Source organism: Juglans regia, chromosome 11 (assembly GCF_001411555.2).
Source record: "Juglans regia cultivar Chandler chromosome 11, Walnut 2.0, whole genome shotgun sequence".
NCBI lineage: Eukaryota > Viridiplantae > Streptophyta > Magnoliopsida > Fagales > Juglandaceae > Juglans > Juglans regia.
In genome coordinates this window covers 26,778,236-26,797,552 of record NC_049911.1, presented here as the reverse complement: position 1 = coordinate 26,797,552, position 19,317 = coordinate 26,778,236, and the positions used below count along the sequence as shown (strand labels likewise).

Below are 19,317 nucleotides of genomic sequence, written 5' to 3'. Positions count from 1 at the left end.
AAAAATACTTCATTTTTATTTTGGAGGTCTTACATACAGGGTGAGGACTTTAGACAATGGCCTTACTATTGAGCCGGCCTCTCTCGTTATATTGTTCACTTTACCTCATTAAAAAATTTAAAAGCATAAATATAAAAAAAAAATAAAGGAAATTTAAGGTTTTAATTTTGTTTTATACTTTTAATGTCATTTTATTTTAAATATATTTTTTTATTTTTTTAACAAATCACATGAAACCAAATGATATTGAAATTATCTGCGTAACATGGTAGCATTTTTCTTATTTTAAAGTAATTTTGGCTTCAAAAGATCGACACGTACTTTTCTTCAAATAAGCTAAAATCTCGAATGTATTTTTTAATTTATTTAAAATTAAAATTATTTTAATATATAATATATAATATCCAAATAACCTATTTTTTTTATTAAACATTTTTTAAAACTATTTAAACTAAATCTTCTACCGCAATACGTATATTTATAAGCGAGGGCAGAGGATTTCCCTAAAAAAACAGAGGGTAGGTGTCGTTGGGTGATGGGGGCAGATGAGATGGGTCTTGCGCATACAGAGACAAGGCAAGTGCGGAAGAATATTCATGGCAGACGCGGGATAACAAGGTACAAGAGAATCACAAAAACAGTAAAAGAAAGAGAGCAGTACTGCACCCATAGGGCCATTCCAATACTTTATTCATGCACACAAGTTTCACGTTCCGAAATCTCGGGGCCCGGCGGGGACTCTCTGCCTGCACATACTACAAAACAATATCCTCCCAACTCACAATCCCTAGCTGCGGACTTACAGAGGGCACACTCTTGCTTTGCTTTAGAACTAACTTAAAGTTCAGAAAATCTGCGCAAGTGTTCGTGTGGAGGTGTGTAGCAAGTATGGAGAGAGCAATGTCGATAGCCAAGGAGCCAGAGCAGGTGATGATGTTGAGAGGGGGATCCGTGCTGGGTAAGAAGACCATTCTCAAGAGTGACCATTTCCCTGGCTGCCAGAACAAACGCTTGTCTCCCCAGATCGACGGTGCTCCCAATTACCGTCAGGTTTTCCCCTCCTTTTCCTCATTTCGGTACATTTTCTTGGATGTCTTGTTGCTCCTCCGTTGTTTGATTTTTGTACTGTTCTGTTTTTTTTAATTCTTTCTATTTATTTGGTAAAGTTTTTAATCGGAAGTTGTTCGCGACATGAATTTCAGGGTTCCTCTGACTTATCCAGACTCACATAAATTTTGTTCCTCTGATTAATTTCACTCCTCGGATAGCTCATTTATCTTCTTGTAAACGGACTTATCTTTCTTCGGAAGTTGGAACAGTGCTTAAAAATTCTACTTGTTTTAATGCTCTTGAGTGCTAATGTATTTTGTAGTTCCCTTTTTATGCATCTGCTTTTGGTGCGTCACCACCAACTTACCTCAAAACCTGCGATTTCAAATGTTGGAGGTTTGTATTAAACTTCTATGACCACGTAATATGCATTTTGGGAGTGACCAATTTGTGCCTCGTTTGGTCTATTCATTTCCTTTCTTTTCACTTCACCGATCTTGGTTATTTTCGAAAGTCACTGATTGTGTTGCATCCTGTAATAAGGTTTTGGCTAGCATGAACCAAAATTTTATTCTCGATCTGTGATCCAATGCACATTATGCAGTGCCCGTATCTGTGGATGCCTTTGTATATTCTCTGATGCATTGTTATTCTTTTTAATGTATTTTTTATTATATTTATTTTTCCTTTACAATTTATGGTTGCTATTAATAGGCCGACTCATTACCTGTTCATGGTGTTGCAATCCCAACAATCGATGGAATCCGCAATGTTCTGAAGCATATTGGGGCTCAAATACATGGCAAGCAAGCACAAGTTCTATGGATCAGTCTTCGTGAGGAACCGGTAAATTCATCTGTTACCATGACACTCTATTTCTAGATGAATATTTTCTCATACAGATATCCTTTAGTTTATGTTTGAGTCATGGTCTAATGCAATAAGCTAGTCACATTAAGGCATTGACTATTGATCAAGACCCTATGAATTATCAGACATCAAAACATGAAGCTTTAATAGGAAACATGTTTCTCAGAGAGAAAAGAGAAGGATACTTTTAGCTGTATTTGGTGCTATCAATCTTACTGACATTTTATAGAATCTCAAAAGAAAGTAGAGCTTGATGAAGGAATAAAGACTATAGTGAATTTCATTATAATTTATTTGTCACAGATGAAAAATTCAAATCTAAAACATAGTTTACCTGTTGACAATCACAAAAATCCTGAGTTATACTTTATCGTTGTTTCCTTTTGCATATCGTGTAATAAATAGAAAAGGTTGAGGTAGGTGGTCAGTATGGATAAAAGTTTAATTGTATCTAGTTATTGAATCCAATTAGTTGGGATTACCGTTTAGTAGAGTTTTGTTGACAGAAACTAATAGTCCATATAGAATAATGTCATCCATAATGTGTTGAGTATTTAGTATTGTATCTCTTGTGCATCAGTGACCAGGGAACCCTTTGAATACATGAATACATGAATGTTTCACTGTAATTCTATGTAAAAACAGTTTAATCAGAAATTAGGCACTAGGACGTTCAAAGTCTCATCTAAAATATAGGCTCCCTTTGTGTTCCAATTTATGAATTGCTTCTTCCTATTCTTAAATCAGGTGGTCTACATCAATGGGCGCCCCTTTGTTCTGCGTGATGTGGAGCAGCCCTTCTCAAACCTTGAGTATATGGTATCTTATTTCAAATAAATTTAATTATTATGAATTGACGTATCTTTTCTTCAATATTATAAGTTCTTTCCTTTGTAACTTTGTATTTAGAGTTCGACTAATTGCGTTCTAGCACTCATAGCTATGGTATTACATTTTTGGAATGACTAGTACCTGAATGTGATATTTTATGTTATCCTTTGGGGTTTTGGTGTTGCAAATATTTTAAATGCTTTACTTTTTAAGTGTGAAAAGAATGCAAGTAGAAGAGAGGTCATCAATACCCCAAAGAAGGCCTAAGCCACGTATAAACCTATACTCTAAAAGGACTAGCTAATGGTACAATTAGAGCCCATTAGAATCATTATAAAGAGCAAGGACTTCTCCCTCCCAAGCAATATTGCATCCTACGCACCACCTATACTCACTCACAATGGGGTATTACATTCCCTCCCCTTAAATTCCTCGTCGGGCCATTCATCATATGGCACGGCGCAAATCCCACACTTCTGGTGGGGATTGGTTATGATATCATTTGTAACACTCCGAGGAAGGCCCAAATTGCATCTACCTGTATTTCAAAAGACTAGTCAATAGTACAATTGGAGTCCCTTGGAATCATTATTAAGAGTAAGAACTTCACCCTCCCATGCGATTTGGGATCCTATTCATTACCTATACTCCAAAAAGACTAGTCAATGGTACAATTGGAGCCATTAGGAATCATTACGAAGAGTAAGAACTTCTCCCTCCCAAGCAATGTAGGATCCCATTTACCATCTATGCTCACTCATTGTGGGGTATCAAATCATCATTTACAAAATTTGTTTGTACATACATATGATAGATATGCCATACATACATACGTACATACATATGTGTCACTCAAACTAGGGATGTTTTTATCCTTATCATTTGAAAATTTTGGTCTCATTACACCTTTATTGTCAATAAAATCAAGACTATCCATTGATTTACTTAGAGATGCAGCACTTAGTCATGATTTGGGGCTAGATGATGGTAGGATATATGGGAGACATGCGATATTTGATTGTTCTATCAGGCTTTGGGAGGTAAATTCGAGCTTAGTCTTTTTTTATAAGTAAATGATTTTATTCATAATGGAAAAGTAGGCATAGCCCAAGTAGATAATAGTTTGGCTATGAGAATAGCGTATTAAAAAGAGTAATCTAATAGATACCAAGAAATCGTGAAAATCAAGCCCAGTGAAGTCAATAGCTTTAGCCCATGAGAATAACGTATTAAAAAAGTAATCTAATCTCCTAAGATAGCCTTCTTTGTTTGGTGCACTATGGAGCATGAAAAGATAATAGTTGACTTGTGTCATATACATTAATGTAGTTGGGAGACAATGCTCCATGTTCTAATTCGTTACGTTGTTAAAGAGCTTTGGAGCTTTCTTTCCAAGAGTTTAGGGTTTTTTGGGTTATGCTGGGTATAGTGAATTTAACATTTATTTAGTTGTGTAAGCACTTGGGCAAGCATAAGGTTTCTCGAGGGCGTGGTGCAACTTGGTTTTGACTTTTTATACTATTCAGGGAATCAACAGGGGTAGGGTTGAACAAATGGAAGCACGATTGAAAGAAGATATCTTGATGGAAGCTGCAAGGTATATTCCATTGATGCACTCTGTAGAATCTGTACTGTCTTACCTATGATTCATGGTGTCTTTACCATAGATTACTCCAGATTTGCATGATAGCAAACTTTATTTGTGCATCTGACATAGCAGATATGGAAATAAGATCCTTGTCACTGATGAACTGCCAGATGGTCAGATGGTGGACCAGTGGGAACCAGTGTCTCGTGATTCTGTAAAAACACCATTAGAGGTATTGCCATTGGAAGTCATCTCAGATTTGAACAACAGGACTGCTTCACCAGTTTTCTTAGAGATGATTTAAACCTATTCCCTTGTTGTAGGTGTATGAGGAATTGCAAGTAGAGGGGTACCTTGTTGACTATGAACGTGTTCCTATAACTGATGAAAAACCACCAGAGGAGACAGATTTTGATAGTTTGGTGAGTTTTGATGTTTTAAATTTTAATTAGAATGGTACTTATAATTTTTTTTTTTTTAATTAGAATGGTGATTTTAAATTAATTAGTACGTGCTAGCATGGGATCACCAGTAATCCCTTTTTTTGCTAGTTCCTTTGTTCTACATTTGATGACTTGGATAAGTTTTGACAATGTTACTGAAAGTAATTGGGTTCATTATTTTATTGGCAAGCTGCTGCGTTTGTGAGAGTCTGGAGGCAACTTGTGTTTCCTATATTGTGGACATGTTTCTTCATTCAACCAAAATTCTTAAAAGAAAATGTCTAAACTTTTGTCTAAATAAAATGAGACCTTAACCATCCAATACCTAGTCTAGATTTTCAAAGACTTATAGCAAGCCCACTTGATTGACTTGAGGTTTGATCACAAATTGTCAGATGGGGAAAACAACTAAAAAGATGTTGTGGTACATATTGAAGAACGAGAAGCTAATATTTGATTTTTTTATTCAATATTTTTGTATAATTAAATTTTTTTTAACTGATCCTGAAAAAGAGGGGGCAAAAATGGAAACACAGATAAAAATATAAATACAAATATTTCACAATCCATTTTTCTTTGCCTGGCAATGCGAGAAGCCCCCTCTTTTTAGTGACTATTAATTTATAAAACTATTCCATTTGTTATGCCTTCTCTTGTATTCTATTTACTTCTTAACAAGAAATATTTAAAATATTTGTGGTATGCTATTTTCATTTGATTTAATTACTTTTTGCGAGACAAGGATGATTATTTGACATTATTGGATACCTCTCAATGTGATTGAATTCTTCTGTTAGATCAGTCCATTTCTTTCTTCATTGTACATTCAGGTTCATAAAATTTCTCAAGCCGAGATAAGCACAGAGATAATTTTCAATTGTCAAATGGGACGTGGACGAACTACAACTGGGATGGTGATTGCAACTTTGGTCTATCTCAACCGAATTGGATCTTCTGGTAGTCTTGTTACTTTTTGTACTTTACCATTTAAGCAATTTGTACAGCTTTTAGTGATAACAAATTCTAATGTTGTAAGTTATTTTCCCATGAAACAGGTATTCCAAGAACCAATTCCATTGGGAGAGTGTTTGATGCTGGGGCTAATGTTGTTGACCATTTACCTAATTCAGAAGACGCAATTCGTAGAGGAGAATATGCTGTCATAAGAAGCTTGATTCGAGTATTAGAGGTATTTGAAATTTTCTATTTGACCAACATTTATTTATATTTTTATTTCATAAATTTCTTACTGATAGTTGCATGTCTTTAGGGGGGTGCCGAAGGAAAAAGACAAGTGGATAAGGTCATCGACAAGTGTGCGTCAATGCAGGTTTGATGCTCTGATATTACTCCATTCTGGTGAACTATTTCGTGGTTTTTCTGAAACAACTTTTTTTTCCTTGTATGTCTTGTTGCTTCCTTAATATACATTTATTGCCTTGTAGCTCTGGGGTATTATTCATGTCATATTAAGAGTTTCTTTAATTTCAATCGCAGAACTTACGTGAAGCAATTGCCACTTATCGCAATAGTATTCTACATCAACCAGATGAGATGAAAAGGGAAGCATCGTTATCCTTTTTCGTGGAGTACTTGGAAAGATACTACTTCCTTATATGCTTCGCTGTATATATTCATTCAGAGCGAGCATCCCTCTGTTCTAGTTCATTTGATCATAGCACTTTTTCTGACTGGATGAAAGCAAGGCCAGAACTGTACAGCATTATTCGTAGGTAAGTTTTCATAGAGAGTAGTGTATGTGCCCATAATAGAGATTAGCAATTGGAGAATGATATTCATATATGGGCACCCGGTTGGTTAGAGTTCATGCATAATTAGTTCTAACTATCTGTTGTTATCACTTGTATGGATCATCTATGGAGTAATTGGTGAATTTTTGGTTGAGACATTGCTTTAATTGGTTTCATTTTGTTTAGACTGTTTCTTACTCATTGTTTACTTTTCTCATGCATTTATGGCTACTAATTTTTTTTAAAATTTTATTTATTGCGATTTTGCCTTGTTGCAGACTACTCAGGAGAGATCCAATGGGTGCACTTGGATATGCAACTTTAAAGCCATCTCTCATGAAGATTGTTGAATCTACCGATGGCCGCCCTTGTGAGATGGGTGTAGTTGCCGCCCTGCGAAAAGGAGAGGTTCTTGGGAGTCAAACTGTTCTTAAAAGTGACCATTGTCCTGCTTGTCAAAACGCAACTTTACCAGAAAGAGTGGTGGGTGCACCTAATTTTAGAGAAGTCCCTGGGTTTCCAGTTTATGGGGTGGCAAATCCAACCATTGATGGAATTCGATCAGTTATTCAGAGGATTGGCAGTTCTAAAGGCGGTCGCCCTGTTTTTTGGCACAACATGAGAGAAGAACCTGTAATTTACATCAATGGAAAACCTTTTGTTCTCCGTGAAGTAGAAAGACCATACAAAAACATGTTGGAATACACGGTAAAAATCTGTATTTTTAATTTATTTTTTTTATAAGTAGTAATTCTACTTATACCTTTGTCAACTTTGTTATATTGGTTACGGTAGTATGGAGGAGTAGATATGGCTTCGAGCTGACTCTTTTATTAGACACCAGAAGTTATTGGGTTTACACTATTATATAGTGTAATTTACACCTGCAAATACAGGAATGTAGAAATAACAAACCATGTGTTTTTTACTAATGCAATGTACTTTTTAATATGGGGTGGCCTTGTCATGAAAGAAGAGTGTGACGCTTGGTTACATCGACTGTTCGAGGACTAATGTCACTGCTGTCATGTCCCAATATTGATTCATGCCCTAGGACTCTTATCATAGACCATTATAGTTGTTCCCCCTCTATTTTGCAATTCAAATATGTAGAAAAGCCACATCATAAATGGTCACTGTGTTTCCTGTGTCCGTTGGAACAATATCTAAACTTGCAGTGAGAAAGAACTAAAAAAGTTGTGGACATTCTGAAGTGTGTTTGCGAGTAGTAGATCTAAATAAATATTGGCCTAATATCTGAGGTTTAATTGGCTGATAGAAAAAACTGTACACAATTGCTTACCAAAACAAAAAGCAGATACTGATACATTTTGGCTTTTCACCTAGTTCCACTGGTGAAGATTATGAGCAGGTTTTGTAGAAATGGAAAATATCACACAACCCTTGTTTGAACATAGCAGTTCAATGCCATCAGAACATTCCTTGTTTGAAGTGCACCTGTTTTTTGTGTTTTCTACAAACAGTTTAGGATTTTAACTTTCACTTCCTATAGTTGGTGAAGTTGCAATAGTTATTTGATTCTTTCAGGGTATTGATCGTGAGAGAGTTGAAAAAATGGAAGCTCGATTAAAGGAAGACATCCTTCGGGAATCTGAACACTATGGGGGTGCTATAATGGTTATACATGAAACAAATGACGGGCAAATATTTGATGCTTGGGAACATGTGAATACTGATGCTATTCAGACCCCACTTGAGGTTTTTAAAAGTTTGGAGGCTGATGGTTTTCCCATCAAGTATGCACGTGTGCCCATCACTGATGGTAAAGCTCCCAAAAGTTCTGACTTTGACACATTGGCAGTGAATATTGCTTCTGCTACCAAGGATACTGCTTTTGTTTTCAATTGCCAGGTTAAGATTTTCATTCTTCAGTTGATTTTGCCTTGCATGTGCATGGAGATGTAGATGTAGATGTTCGTATATGTGTGTGAATTTCCCACCTATTTCTTTTCTTTCCATTTCTTTACGTTATATGCTTTTTTAATATTCACAGATGGGTAGAGGAAGGACAACAACTGGTACTGTAATTGCTTGCCTTCTGAAACTTCGAATTGATTATGGAAGACCTATAAAAATCCCACTTGATGATATGAATCACGAAGAGGAAAATGGTGGCACTTCAAGTGGTGAGGAAACAGGAGTTAGTGTTGTTGTATCAACCACCCGTATCACAAAAGTAAGATCTGAAAAGGAGCAAGGTCAGGTTTTTGGGATAAATGACATTTTGTTGTTGTGGAAGATAACGAGACTATTTGATAATGGGGTGGAATGCCGGGAGGTCTTAGATGCTATTATTGACAGATGTTCTGCATTGCAAAACATACGACAAGCGGTTCTGAAATATTGGAATGTATTCAATCAACAAGATATTGAGCCAAGGGTAAGGAGACTTGCATTGAACCGTGGGGCCGAGTGCTTGGAGCGGTACTTCCGTTTAATCACCTTTGCAGCATATCTTGGAAGTGAAGCATTTGATGGGTTTTGTGGGCAAGGAGAATCCAGGATGACATTTAAGAATTGGTTGCATCAGAGACCAGAGGTCCCAGCAATGAAATGGAGCATAAGATTAAGGCCTGGGCGATTTTTTACTGTCCCTGTAAATTCTCTTCTTCTTTGTTAAAGCTAATTTATTTTACTATATTCCTAATAGACTCGGGGCATAATGAAATGTAGGGTTTTTCTTAATTTTATATTATTTTAACTTTTAAGACTTACATATGATTGCACACTTATTTTGATTTTAAAATTCAGGAAGAGTTAAGAGCACCACTTGAGTCCCAACATGGTGATGTGGTGATGGATGCCCTTGTTAAGTCCCGTAATGGTTCAGTTTTGGGTAAAGGCTCCATACTGAAAATGTATTTCTTTCCTGGTCAAAGAACTTCCAGCCACATACATATTGATGGTGCACCATACGTTTGCAAGGTATATAATTTCTGTAGAAGTATATGATTATCATTAAATCCCTCGTGTCTATGGTAAACAAAGAATATCTAATACAAACCTACTGGATCATTCATGAGTAAGTAGAATTAGCCCCGGTTTGGATTGGAAACACATCTCAACTCATCTCATTTTATCATTACAACTTTCCCAAATTCCCCCACAAAATATAATAAACAATTCTACTTTTTCAAATCCCAAAACAATAATAATATTAAAAAATAATATTCTAACAATATTTTATTAAACTTATCTAAAATCATCTCAACTCATCTCTGAATCCAAACGGGTCTACTGTCTTAGAAGTTTTAGGAATAAGTTTATTTTGGTCATTAGGCATTTCCTTTCTGATTAAATTTATTGATTTAGTATAGATACATATTTCTTATATATTCTTTTCAGTATTTGCATCTGAGGTGAAGCAAGTTGGTGGGTGTTTTTGCGATTTACTTCTGTGCAATCAACTGAGAATTAAGGGTAAAAGTTCTTGAAATTTTTATTTCAGGTAGATGGATTCCCTGTGTACAGCATGGCAACTCCAACAATTGCTGGGGCAAAAGAGATGTTAGCATATTTAGGTGCCAAGCCTGAAGCAGAAGGCTCAGTTGCTTGTAAAGTGATATTAACTGATCTGAGAGAAGAAGCGGTAGTTTACATAAATGGCACACCATTTGTCTTGAGAGAGCTAAATAAGCCTGTTGATACACTCGAGCATGTGGGAATCACTGGTCCAGTGGTATGTCACCATGAATACTTTTTAATTCTAAAAACTAGTCATTAAGCCACAGTGGTTTCCCCACTTACTTTTTCTACTCATTATGCAGGTGGAACACATGGAGGCAAGACTAAAGGAAGATATATTATCTGAGGTCAGACAGTCTGGTGGACGGATGCTTTTACATCGTGAAGAATATAGCACCGTACTGAGTCAGTCCAGTGTCATGGGATACTGGGAAAACATTTTAGCAGATGATGTGAAGACTCCTGCTGAAGTATATGCCGCTTTGAAAGTTGAGGGCTATAATATAACATATAGGAGAATACCATTGACTAGAGAAAGAGAGGCTTTAGCTTCTGATGTCGATGCAATCCGGTACTGCAAAGATGAGTAAGTGTTCATACCTAACGTGTATGCTATGAGCAATATGGCTATTAAAAGATCAGTGATATATTATAGTAGTAACCAATTTTGTTACAGCTTGCTGCATCATAGTTTAATTGATGGCTGAAAAGGGTCCACAGCTGGCCTTTGTTAAAAAAGTACAATTGCCAGATGACCTCATAAGTTGAAGATTCCATTAAGCTTCTTACAAATTTATCCCTATGTCTATCAACATCCAATCCAACATTTCTTTTCTTCCCATTCTCCATCCTTCATATCTTTTAACATCTGTGTACAAAACAAAGCTTGGTTAAATTTCTCACTGTCGTCTTATTCTTCTTTCCTTTCTCAAAAGTAACATAGCTATTGGAGGTTAGATCACCTAATCATTACAAAGAAAAAAGTTGATAATGATCATAACAATGATAATGTTGATACACCCAGATCATGAACTTTATTTTGTATATGATCAGGTGTTGATCCTTAGACTTTGATTGGTTTGTATTTATAGAGATTTCTAGTTTTCTTCCCTTTTTTATGAGTTTTGCCCTTTTTTGAAACTTCTTTGTGCTGCTGCTCATCCAAAGGCTGCTACACCAGCAGGGGTGACTGGATCATTAATTCAGCATGTTTCAGTCAGGCTGCATAATATCTTATATAGCTAGCTGCACAATAATTTTTTCCTTAATTTAAATAACGAACTAAAATTAACAATAACTTTTTCTATAGTGCTGCAGGGTGTTACCTTTTTGTATCGCACACCGGGTTTGGAGGAGTTGCCTATGCGATGGCAATTACATGCATTAGACTTGGTGCAGAGGCAAATTTTGCATCAAAAACTCAGTCATCAGTTGATACAAATCTACTTTCTAGGAATGAAGAGAACTTGCCTTCTCAAGCTTCTGATGAAGAAGCTCTGAGGATGGGTGATTACCGTGACATACTAAGCCTTACAAGAGTACTCGCATATGGTCCCCAAAGCAAAGCAGATGTTGACATCATTATTGAAAGGTATGCCATTTCTTGGGAACACCAGGGGTAGTGGTGATATTCCACTTTATTACACCTTAAGTTCCTTCTTGTAATAAAGAATATCATCTTGTTGGTGTGCCTTTTTTTTTTTTTTTTTTGGGGGGGGGGGGGTTGTTGTTGTTTGCTGAATACAAAATGCCTTTGTAATTGGCTATTGCTTTCTTTGAGTATTCATGCAATCGATTGGCTTTTGTTTTATTTTATATTTTTTGAAGATTTTTGTTTTTTTACTCTCATTTTACCTTGGAAAATCAATCTAGCCCCAACTGCCGTCTCTTTTGCAATGTGCCTCAAGTTACCAACTTCGATACACTGTAACTTCAAATTACTAAAAACTTGCACACTTGTTGTTTCCTTTAAGTTGGACCCCGTCAAGATTGGACCATCTTGGCAAACATATAAATGGGTGCAAATTGTAATTTTTTATAGATTGTGGATGCAATGTGTAAAGTTGATAGTTTGGGGCACATTGTAAAAGGGTTAGTAGTTTGGGGGTGCAAAGTGGAATTTTCCCTTTTACCTTTTAGCCTTTGGCTTTTTCTAAATGATGGCACTAAGTTTGTTCATTCGCTTTTAAAGGTGTAGGGGTGCAGGGCATTTACGAGATGATATTCTCAATCACAGTAAGGAACTTGAGAAGTTCCCAGATGGTGATGATGAGCAGAGAGCTTACAACATGGATATGGGAATTAAGGCTTTAAGGTTGGTTCGTGCACGCATCTTTCTAACAGCATTCACTTACTGGCTTGTTCTATTCCTTTTTGCTTTTAGTAACTATTTTTCTTTTGGTAAGTGGCGATCATATAGGTCAATAATTATCCTTAGATGAGTGTAGACTGTAGAGCTTTTACGTTAAGGGAGTGTCTATTTGAGGAGATAGTTTGCTATCATGCACCCTGGTGCCTGATGACTCTTTTTCTGAGAGTAAGTGCTAGTTTGTGCTTCTATTTTAAGGGAGAGAGCAGAAATTTTGGTTTGCAGTATGTGGTCTTTAACCTAAAAGTGCTACAAGCGGAATGATATCCAGTTATGCTCACTTTTAATTGACTAACAAATTATCCGCATTTCATCCAGGGGCAAGGCTTCTTCTCTCCCAAGTAGATGTTAAGGATGAATAGGAAATGACTCATGTTGACTATGTTTGCATGTTAGCTTAAGTGGAGCAGGTTTCAATAACTACTGCATGCATGATCTTCAAGCTTTTAAAGGCAATGTTTTACTTCTCTTATTGTGCTCTTCCATATAACGAGTTCTTTTGTATCCATCCTGCAGGCGGTATTTTTTCCTAATCACCTTCAGGTCTTATCTTTACTCCACTTCAGCAGCGGAGATGGAGTTCGCGTCGTGGATGGATGCAAGGCCTGAACTTGGACATCTATGTAACAACCTTAGAATAGATAAATGATTTCAGTCATATAACAATGCTCGTATATTAGATTTGTGTAAGCTGGCAATGCCCGGAAAGACACATCTCCACTTTACCAGAAAATCAAACATCCACATGAACTGATAAAAAAAAAAAAAAAACAGAACCCAAGAATGTTGCAACGTGAATTTTAGACAAAAGGGTAGCCTCTACGGTCCAGAATCGAGAATTCTATCCTCGTAAAATGATGAAACTTCCAAATTTCTTAGAATTGTCAGTAATATTGTGTTAGGAGTGATTTGTGACATTTATTGAAAGTTTTTTAGGAAGAGAGTGATTTGTAACAATTATTAATGCTCAAGTGTGCTCAAGAAGTTGGGTCATGATCTTAATCGAGTTCTTCTTCTTTTTCAATATTATGTTGTTTATATTAGGGGAGTACACTTAACAGGATCGAGAAAAGATGTGCTTTCATGGGAGAATTGAGAGATTGCGAGACTGTAGAGCGATCACCCTGGCTGTTGAAGGGCTTTCCTCCAATACAACCTCGTACCCATCTCTAAAATTATCCATTCCTTGGGTCATGAGCTGCCAGAAAATCCCACCAACAAATGGGCCTCCACTCTTAGCGCTGGTGTAGATGGCGTTATACAGCTTACTAAAATAATGGTCCCTTTTTTCTAGGCTGTACCCAGGAAGTTTTGAAGACTTGCCAAACTCACCCAGAATGAGTGGTTTATTCAGTACTGATTTTGAGTCTTCAATGTGCGCTTCAATCCATTTATCCACAAAAGCAGCTTGGACCTCATCGTTTGAACCCGCTAACCTGCCATCATCGATCGTCTTCATTATTATTCTAAAGTGCAAGTGATTTTTGTGTTTTCAGGAGGTTTGGGAAAACATAAATACCATTGCTCAGGGTAGAGATGAATGGTGGCAAAATCAACTTGGTGTAACTGATTGTTGGAAATGAAATCAGTCCCAACAAGCTGGTTCCCAGGATTGTACATCTGCTTTGCTGTTTTCCCATAAAATCCTTCCAGCCCTATTTCCAGTAAATGATTCTCATCAATGGACTTTACATATGCTGCCATTTCTGTCACCCATTCCTGAAGAACATTCAGATGTTCATAAAAAACTAAATGATACATGCAGATTAGCTTTTAGTTATTATATATCAAAACCATAAAGTTGGCAACATTTTCTTGCATGCAAATTAATTCGAAATTGAACTTTTTTTTAAAAAAAAAAAATTTTGAGAGAGAGATCAGAGAGAGAGAGACCTGAATAAATCTGCCAGAGGGGTCAGTTTGGCAACGAGGTTCATTCATTAGTTCCAATGCAAAAATGAAAGGGTCGTCTTTATACAACATCCCGGTAATGGAGTTTTTCCTCGTGAGCACTGTCTGCATGATTTTAATGTAACCACCATTTCAAGAACAAATCAGTAGTTTTAAAATCTTTTTTCGCCCCAAATGGTGAGTCAGAGTTAATTACACATGAAGTGAATCTTCTACAATATCTATAATCAACTCTGGAAGATCATATAATCTAATTATAAGGTGGATCAGTCATTTGAAAACTCTATTTAAAAGATGATCAGGACGCGTTCGTTCCAGAAGAACATACTCAAAATAACCAATAAATAAAATATTATTTTGAGAGATAATATATAAAAGATTTGAGAGTCAGACAAATTATATAAGAAAATGTGGCAAATCTAGCAATTTAATTTTTTTTTTCTCTTCCCTTAAAAATACACAATAAATGATTTTACTCTTTCCTTTTTGCATCTCATGAAAACAAAATAGCAAGCCATTCAAGATAATTGAATGAAGAGATAACTAATTCTTTTATTTATCATCATTAATAGGAAAATAAATTGGTAATTTTTAAAATAAACTAATAAATTGATATGATTTCATATGATATATTAGATCTATTTTATTATAAAAATAATTTTACAATCTAACGTATTATATTAAATTTTGTCAATTTGTAGATTTATTTTTATAAAATTATTTTTATAATTAAAGTATTTTTTATTCTTAAAAATTATTTTAAAGCTAATTTATAGGGTAGAGCTAGTCTTTATTAGTTGGAGGCTTTAGCTAGACAAAGTTCTTAATGACCTAGCCCTCTAACGGCTCAGCCCCTGATACATTAATATTTGCATGCATGCTCTACGCATGAAATCACCATTTAGAAGTCTACCAATTAATTAGAGCATTGGCAATGGCCTAGCCATTGCCAAAGTCAAGTGCAAATTTTACCTTCTTTTATCACAAAATTTCTACATTGAACTAGCTATAGCCATATATTTTAGTTTTGAGCTACAGTAATTTTCTCCACCTAGCTATATTTGGCTATACACTATTGAAGGACCAAATGAGTTTTTTATTATTTTTTCTCAATTTCCCTCCCTTTCCCTCCCTTTTTGGTAATTTTTCTTGCCAAATTACTTTTCTTTTATGATAAAGTTTCTAATTGAGGGTACATTTATTTTCTATCATTATTAGCTTAATACACAATATAAAAATATAAATAGCAAAAAAAAAAGTTAGCAAAAATTAATTTGTTGGTTTCAAGAATTGTTGTATAATTTTTTTTTATCAAATATTATTAAAATATATGAAGTATATTTACAAAATATGAAAAAAAAAAATTTGTCAAATATTATTAAAATATATAATATAATAATATTATTTTGACTTTAAAATAGCTAGTCCAATGTGGACTTAGATAGTCAAAAGTTAATACAATAGCCAAAATGTAAGATTTTAGCCAAATTTTAGACTTGGCAATGGCTAGTCCATTGCCAATGCTCTAAGATCATCAAAACAACAAAAGAAGGGTCTAGAAGTTAGAACTTAGAAGTACTATATAGAAGATGGACCCCACAAATATAAAAGCAATTTATATAGCCTAGAGGCCGTACTAGTGATAGTTTGCTAGCTTCACTGCATCTTTGACCCCCCCCCCCTCATGCATTAAAGTCTGATAATTTAAGGAATATTCACTTGAGTTCGAATGTCCAACCTACTTTCCTTCTGCCAAGGAGAAAAAAATGTTGAAAAAGAACGTCCAACCTACCTAGTTTACCATCTTGTTTTGTTGTCAATAAACAGTAGTTCTCAAAATGTTTTTACAGAAAAAGGTGTATAGCCTTGGTGACAAGCTGTTTCTACCCATTTTTCGCATATAATAATAAACTTTCTTGAGGATTTTTTGTGGCCTCGTAGATATATTTTTCATTAAAAATAATCTCAGTTCACTTGTTTCGGCTCATAAATAAACTCACTTGTCGCCAACGTTTTTTTGTTTTCCCTAACAAGCATGCTATAATATCATGATCATCAAGACTCTCAAGATCAAAAAACTCGAATGTGTGTATGATCAGAAGAAAAAAAGGCGATTCAAGAGTTGATGAAAACAGAGGATGGAGGACACTGATATTGTCGATTGGTACCTTGACATGATCTCTGTAATATCCTTTGACGACAGGGTTTGTATAAAAGTCATCGTCGTTGTCCAAATGCTGACCTCGCTCCCTTGCCCACTGTACGTATTGCTTTCTTCCCCCATAATCTTCAAAGTTATTCACCAAACTCAGTATCAGGTACACTCCATATCTTCTGGCTTCTGAGATTACAAAGTCCAATCCCTGAGCATTGCCGTTCAGAACGAGGATCCGGAGCAAGTTAATAAGGAAAACAGAAAGAAAAAAAAAAGGGGGGGCCTGTAAAATAACCATTAATATACTTACATACCCTGAACACATCCTCATTATACAAACCAGGAGAAGACTGGAGAGGCCTGAAACCACCATCACTGAAAGCCCAAGTTCTTGCCACATTCATCCCATTCTTGGAAGCTTGTTGGAAAGCAGTAGAGACCTTGGCCCTGGTCGAAGGGTCAGATGCCATGTACATCATCCAGTATGCATTGAAGCCGTTCAAGTACAAGGACTTGCCGTTCAGAACGAAATGGGTTCCTTCTGTTCTGATAAAACTAGAACCTGCAAGGCTTCCACAATTTTCCTGCAGCACTAAAAGTACGATAACAATAAAATATTTCAGAATTAGGGAGTTGAAAACTCTCTTCCCCGACATTCTGAACTGGTTAGGCGGCCCTGAACAAAGTTTTTGAACCTTTTTTTATTTTTCGTAACGATCGAGGAGTGCTAGCTAGCTGTTTAGGTAGATGACTAGCTAAGAACTGAAATCAGTAATCATGTCCTTGATGAAGCATGGGATAGAAGGTGGGAGAGAATGGGAAATCATAAGGGAAGGCTTGTGGGGAATGTATGTGTGGGATGCCCTCCCTCGCGGACGGTGCCTCCTTAAATAAAGAAGGAAGCTGCGTTACAACTTACAAGGACAGAGTAACGATAGGTTGGAATTCTAGAATCTAAAAACGGAAAATAAGTCTAAGGACAGGTTTGTAAGTGAGATAAAAATTTTATATTTTGTTTTAAAGTTTAAAATATTATATTTTAATATTATTATTATTTTAAAATTTAAAAAAAATGTATTGAGATTTGAAAAAATTGAATTGTTTATTATATTTTATATAGAGATTTAAAAAAAATATAATGATGAGATGAAATGAGATAAAAATTTTATATTTTATTTTAATTACCAAACCTGTCCTAAATATTGTCTGAATTTTAATATCATTTGAAAGATTTGTAAGCACGACAACAAATGCTGTGTTACCTACCTTATATTTTTATCTTTATTCACTCACACTCTTTAAGATTTAAGATTTTAGACAATAACAAGTCTTAGATTTTAGACAAAAACTTGAAGAAACTAGCTCTAGCTTCATCAGTCCTCCAGATCATAACATCTCTGTCCTTGATTCGCACTACAGTTAATTTTTGGAATTGAATTGATTATATACATGTTATATGACATATTGGGGTTCATATATATGCATGCATGTATGTATGTATATATATGTATATATATGTATAAATAATATTATGTATAGTCGTGATTTATATAAATATTATATAAATATTTTTTAAAAAAGTAAGTATATTATTAAAAAATTATTATTTTTTAAATAAATTTTATATTTATTTATTTTTTAAATAAATGTGACATGATTACAATTATCATTTTTAGAGAGAGAGAGGACATTGCGGCTTCGTTTGGTTTTTAAACATCTCTCAACTCATCATTACAACTTTTTCAAATTCCAACATAAAATATAATAAATAATTCAATTTTTTCAAATTTTAAAATAATAATAATAATATTAAAAAATAATATTTTAACAATATTTTATCATCTCAACTCAACTCAATTCAACTCACTTTAACATCCAAACGTAACCTGCAAATATCCAACAAATATAATCTCTCCACCACATGCATTTCACGCACAGACAGGACAAATCTGGATAAACGTCTAATCAAATCCTTTTCTTAATGCAACGTATACTCCAACAAATAACTCTCCATTTTCTGTTATGAAAGACGTATCATACATAATTACGCAAATTAGAGGGACCATCATGGGATAAAATGGTTGATTTTTGAAGAGTAAACTTATCTCAATTCTTCTTAATTTATTATTATAATTTTTTTAAATTTTAACATAAAATATAATAAATAATTTAATTTTTTTAAATCTTAAAATAATAATAATAATAATAAATAATATTTTAATAATATTTTATCATCTTAACTCAATTCAACTCAACTCAATTTAACATTCAAACGATCCAATTGGTGCATGCCACTTGATGAAACGGTTATATCTCTATTGACAGAGACTTCACCTTAATTATGAAAAGAATAATTATTAAATCACTCATATATTATCACTACAATAGAATTTATTTATTGTTATGGACGAAACTGTCACAAAAAATAAAAAAAATTGTCACATAAATTTTTTGGTGACACAACTGTCATAAAAAAGGTGTTCAAACCGTCACCACAACCGTCACAAAAAGGCGTCATAAAAAATATTTTGTGATGGTTTACTACTGTACAACCATCGCTAAAAGTTGTTGTTGTCATTTTTTTTTTTTTGTGTGTGACAGTTGAAAGTCTTCCGTGAGATGCAACGTTCAAACGTGAAGAAATTTTATGACAGTCAAATTTCATCACAGAAAGTAACATTCAAATATATGGAATAACGTTCAAACGTTTACCTTACCGATTAGTATTCAAACGATAAATATATAACGTTTAATATTTTTCATTCGCACGTTTGATTTTTACGTTTGAACGTAGACACATTTGAACGTTTGTGCTGTGACGTTTGAATTTTGCATTTGCATGTTATTGGGCAATTGTTCGAACG

At 34.8% G+C, this 19,317-nt stretch overlaps 2 protein-coding genes across 2 annotated transcripts; one reads left to right on the top strand and one right to left on the bottom strand.

Annotated features, from left to right (window-relative positions):
* The first annotated feature begins 540 nt into the window (after positions 1-540).
* On the top strand, positions 541-13,158 carry LOC109007755 (paladin-like). Its single transcript, XM_018987573.2, has 19 exons — positions 541-1,050; positions 1,765-1,896; positions 2,668-2,739; positions 4,278-4,348; positions 4,472-4,571; positions 4,663-4,761; positions 5,613-5,739; positions 5,838-5,971; positions 6,053-6,112; positions 6,280-6,515; positions 6,812-7,241; positions 8,082-8,405; positions 8,548-9,150; positions 9,306-9,479; positions 10,003-10,233; positions 10,322-10,605; positions 11,329-11,610; positions 12,211-12,333; positions 12,904-13,158. Exons 1-19 carry the CDS (start codon positions 694-696, stop codon positions 13,034-13,036), a joined length of 3,972 nt encoding a protein of 1,323 aa, XP_018843118.2. The 5' UTR covers positions 541-693; the 3' UTR covers positions 13,037-13,158.
* Positions 13,159-13,377: 219 nt separating this feature from the next.
* LOC109007756 (mannan endo-1,4-beta-mannosidase 4-like) lies at positions 13,378-17,314 on the bottom strand. The gene is made up of 5 exons (XM_018987574.2): positions 16,768-17,314; positions 16,467-16,661; positions 14,281-14,403; positions 13,907-14,106; positions 13,378-13,823 (listed from the first exon to the last, which is right to left on the bottom strand). The coding sequence occupies exons 1-5, from the start codon at positions 17,107-17,109 to the stop codon at positions 13,469-13,471; spliced, it is 1,215 nt and encodes a 404-aa protein (XP_018843119.2). The 5' UTR covers positions 17,110-17,314; the 3' UTR covers positions 13,378-13,468.
* Positions 17,315-19,317: the final 2,003 nt, after the last annotated feature.

Excerpts from the sequence above, each read along its gene's own strand:
- LOC109007755 (XM_018987573.2), top strand. The coding sequence starts at position 694 with ATGCACACAAGTTTCACGTTCCGAAATCTCGGGGCCCGGCGGGGACTC. Across the intron at positions 2,740-4,277 it reads TCTCAAACCTTGAGTATATG|GGAATCAACAGGGGTAGGGT; the intron begins GTATCTTATTTC and ends TATACTATTCAG. Across the intron at positions 4,572-4,662 it reads CTGTAAAAACACCATTAGAG|GTGTATGAGGAATTGCAAGT; the intron begins GTATTGCCATTG and ends CCCTTGTTGTAG.
- LOC109007756 (XM_018987574.2), bottom strand. The coding sequence starts at position 17,109 with ATGTCGGGGAAGAGAGTTTTCAACTCCCTAATTCTGAAATATTTTATT. Across the intron at positions 16,662-16,767 it reads ATAATGAGGATGTGTTCAGG|GGATTGGACTTTGTAATCTC; the intron begins GTATGTAAGTAT and ends GGCAATGCTCAG. Across the intron at positions 14,404-16,466 it reads ATTACAGAGATCATGTCAAG|ACAGTGCTCACGAGGAAAAA; the intron begins GTACCAATCGAC and ends AAAATCATGCAG.